At 32.9% G+C, this 2,929-nt stretch overlaps 1 protein-coding gene across 1 annotated transcript; it reads right to left on the bottom strand.

The window, feature by feature from the left end:
- Positions 1-313: 313 nt before the first annotated feature.
- On the bottom strand, positions 314-859 carry LOC131009169 (uncharacterized). The gene has a single exon (XM_057936408.1). The coding sequence runs from the start codon at positions 857-859 to the stop codon at positions 314-316; it is 546 nt and encodes a 181-aa protein (XP_057792391.1).
- Positions 860-2,929: the final 2,070 nt, after the last annotated feature.

Consider the following 2,929-nt stretch of genomic DNA (forward strand, 5'->3'; position numbering starts at 1 on the left):
GAGGATGTCTAATAATTGTGATGAATATCTTCATTACTTGGGTTCTTCTTAAGAATTCTGAGCATGTTTTTGAACTTTGATCCTTTTTTTTTTATCAAAAAAAGAGATTTTCATTAAGAACCAACAAACCAGATCACAAGGTACCAGAGGTACCAAGTATGCAAAAGAAGGGCAAAAGAAAAATTCCCAAGCAAAACAACCTCACGAAATACCCCAAAACTCTCGGACACCTCAATCTTCAATCTGCAGCTGACCAAAGGAGCGAAAGATCAAAAGAAGGGGTAGATCGGGATCAGCGGCTGAAACACAATCTTTAGGTGTCAAAACCTCTTGCTGCAGTAAACCAACTTCGAAACTCTTGCTCCTGCGTTGGTTGAACCGAGTTCGAACGCCATCCCCACAATCTCGCCTTAATCTCTGCCATCATTCTTGCCTTGTTCCAACTTCCTTGATTGAAAATACAATTGTTTCGAGTCTTCCAAATGCTCCAAATCACACACACCCAGACACCAAGGAAGAAATCCACATCTTTTTTGCTCCCCAGATTCACAAAAGCATTGAAATGGGCTTTGGTTTGACAATGAAGAACAGCTTGCTTACTTGTCCAACTCAAGACTTCTTTCCAGATTTCATCAGTTTTTTGGCAGAGAAAGAAAAGATGCTCAATGGTTTCTTCTTTCAGCTGACAAAGGGCACACATATCAGTCGCCAAGTGCATCGCAGCTTGTCTTCTCCGAAGATTGTCCACCGTTGCGATTCTTCCTTTAAGGACCTTCCAAGCTGTAGCAATTACTTTAGCAGGGACTTGTGCTTTCCAAATCAAAGCCAACTCCTTTTGAACTCCGCTAAGATTCGACATTCTCTTGTTTTTATTGAAAATCTCGTATGCTGTTTTGACAGAGAAAACTCCGCTACCGGCTGCCTTCCATCTCCAACAGTCATTTGTACCTGCAATCAATCGAACCTTGCAAACACAAGAAATTAAAGTTCGAAGCTGCTCCTGATCTCTTTCCCTCAAGGTCCTTTCCCACTCGAATTTCCACTCCCATGTTCCTTCAATCCATTCCCCGAGTTTATTTTGAACTTTGATCCTAGATTTTCTTTTTTCTTTCTTTTACGTATAAGTTTATTAAGATTTGTAAGCATGAATGTTATATATTTGCTGAAACGTAATCCCCTTATTTAAGGAAAAAATAAATTATTAAAATATTGAAATTACATAGGCTAAAGATCACGAAGATATGTCCTTTCAATTATGAAAATATAAGGATCTATAATGGTTCTTATTTTATAGCCTAAATTTTATTTTTATTTTAGCCTCTCTACACACACACACACACACACACATATATATATATATATATATATATATATATATATATATATATATCATCGATTATAAAGTTTCAAAGTTTACCTTAACTATGTTCTCGTTCGTATCAGAACCGTGTGTGATTTGACTTCCAATATGTTTCTTTTAAAGGAATACTTATTAATAATTATATATACAAGTATGTACTCCCTTCATCCGGTAAATTAGTCCTATTTTTTTTTTTTTTTTGGGATGTCCATAAGAAAATGTCCTATTCTATTTATAAACATAGTGGGATCCTCTCTCCACTCACAACATAATTTATTATCATTATTAACACTATCTTTATGGTGGGACTCTTCTACATTAATAATATATTTAATTATTTTTATTAAAATTAGTGTCACTCTCTCTTAAAATTATTTTTGCAGTCATTCGAAACTAATAAAATCTATCCCGTGACATGAACTTTTGGGACCAAATTCCTAGTTGTCCTATAGTACACACACACGTAAATATATAAATAAATAAATAAATATATATGTGTAATGTGTGTGTACAAGAAGCACAGTGAGGCCATGTTAAGGAACCTTTAAACAATGTGCTTCAATGTTTCCTTGTATGCGGCGAATACCCCTTCTACATTAGGAGAGGAAAGTTGATTAATAATCTTTTCACATATATTTAACAATAATAGATAATAAATGATGGGTACTCGTTAATTATCGATAATGGATTAAAGAATTACATATATATTCAGGGGCTATTAAATTCATAGGTTTATATATAATTAGTCTTACGATATCTTGTTCGGCTAGATAGATACGACTCATTACTTAATCTTTAGATAATACTACACATAATTAGTCATGTTTATGAATCTTTTAACCTATTTTCTATAATTCTATAACAAATTATTCTCAAATAAATTCAATCCTAGATAACCTCAAAACAATTAAATCTCGAGAAAATAAATGCCTCCTTAATGGTAACAAAAGGACACGATTAGTCCTAATTAATTATACACAATATTGACCGAGTGAGCATGCATGCATACACGCATCCATTCCCGTATGTTTTGATTAAGTTGTAGGGATGAAAATCAAATTAGATATTTTAAACATACTAAATGGACCTTCGTTATTTTATTTTCAATTTAATTCAAGTATATTTATTAATTGTACGTACATGTGGTCAGTGGTTGCTAGATTGGAATTATATCTTGTGTGAACGTATGCGATTTGAAGCATATTGGTTTCAATTGACCAAAAATGAATTTTATGTTATAATTATAATTCCACACAATTTAATTACTCCCCCGTCCCACGAATCTTGACACATTTACAAATAAGGTAACTTCTCTCTCCTACTTTATCACTTTTATATTTTATTAACTACACACTTAAAACACTAATCTATAGTTCCTTAATTCCCGTGCCGAAATCAAACGTGTCAAGATTCATGGGACGAAGAGAGTATTATTTTAATGAAGCGCTTCTTCACTCGTGCTATAAATGAAATTGCTCCAAAATTTATCTATTTTCCAATAATTATCCGAATTTTTTTTTCTCAGAAAGAAATAAACAAATATAAAAGATAAAAATGTTTAGAGGACTT

This window comes from Salvia miltiorrhiza, chromosome 1 (genome assembly GCF_028751815.1).
Source record: "Salvia miltiorrhiza cultivar Shanhuang (shh) chromosome 1, IMPLAD_Smil_shh, whole genome shotgun sequence".
NCBI classification, from domain to species: Eukaryota; Viridiplantae; Streptophyta; class Magnoliopsida; order Lamiales; family Lamiaceae; genus Salvia; species Salvia miltiorrhiza.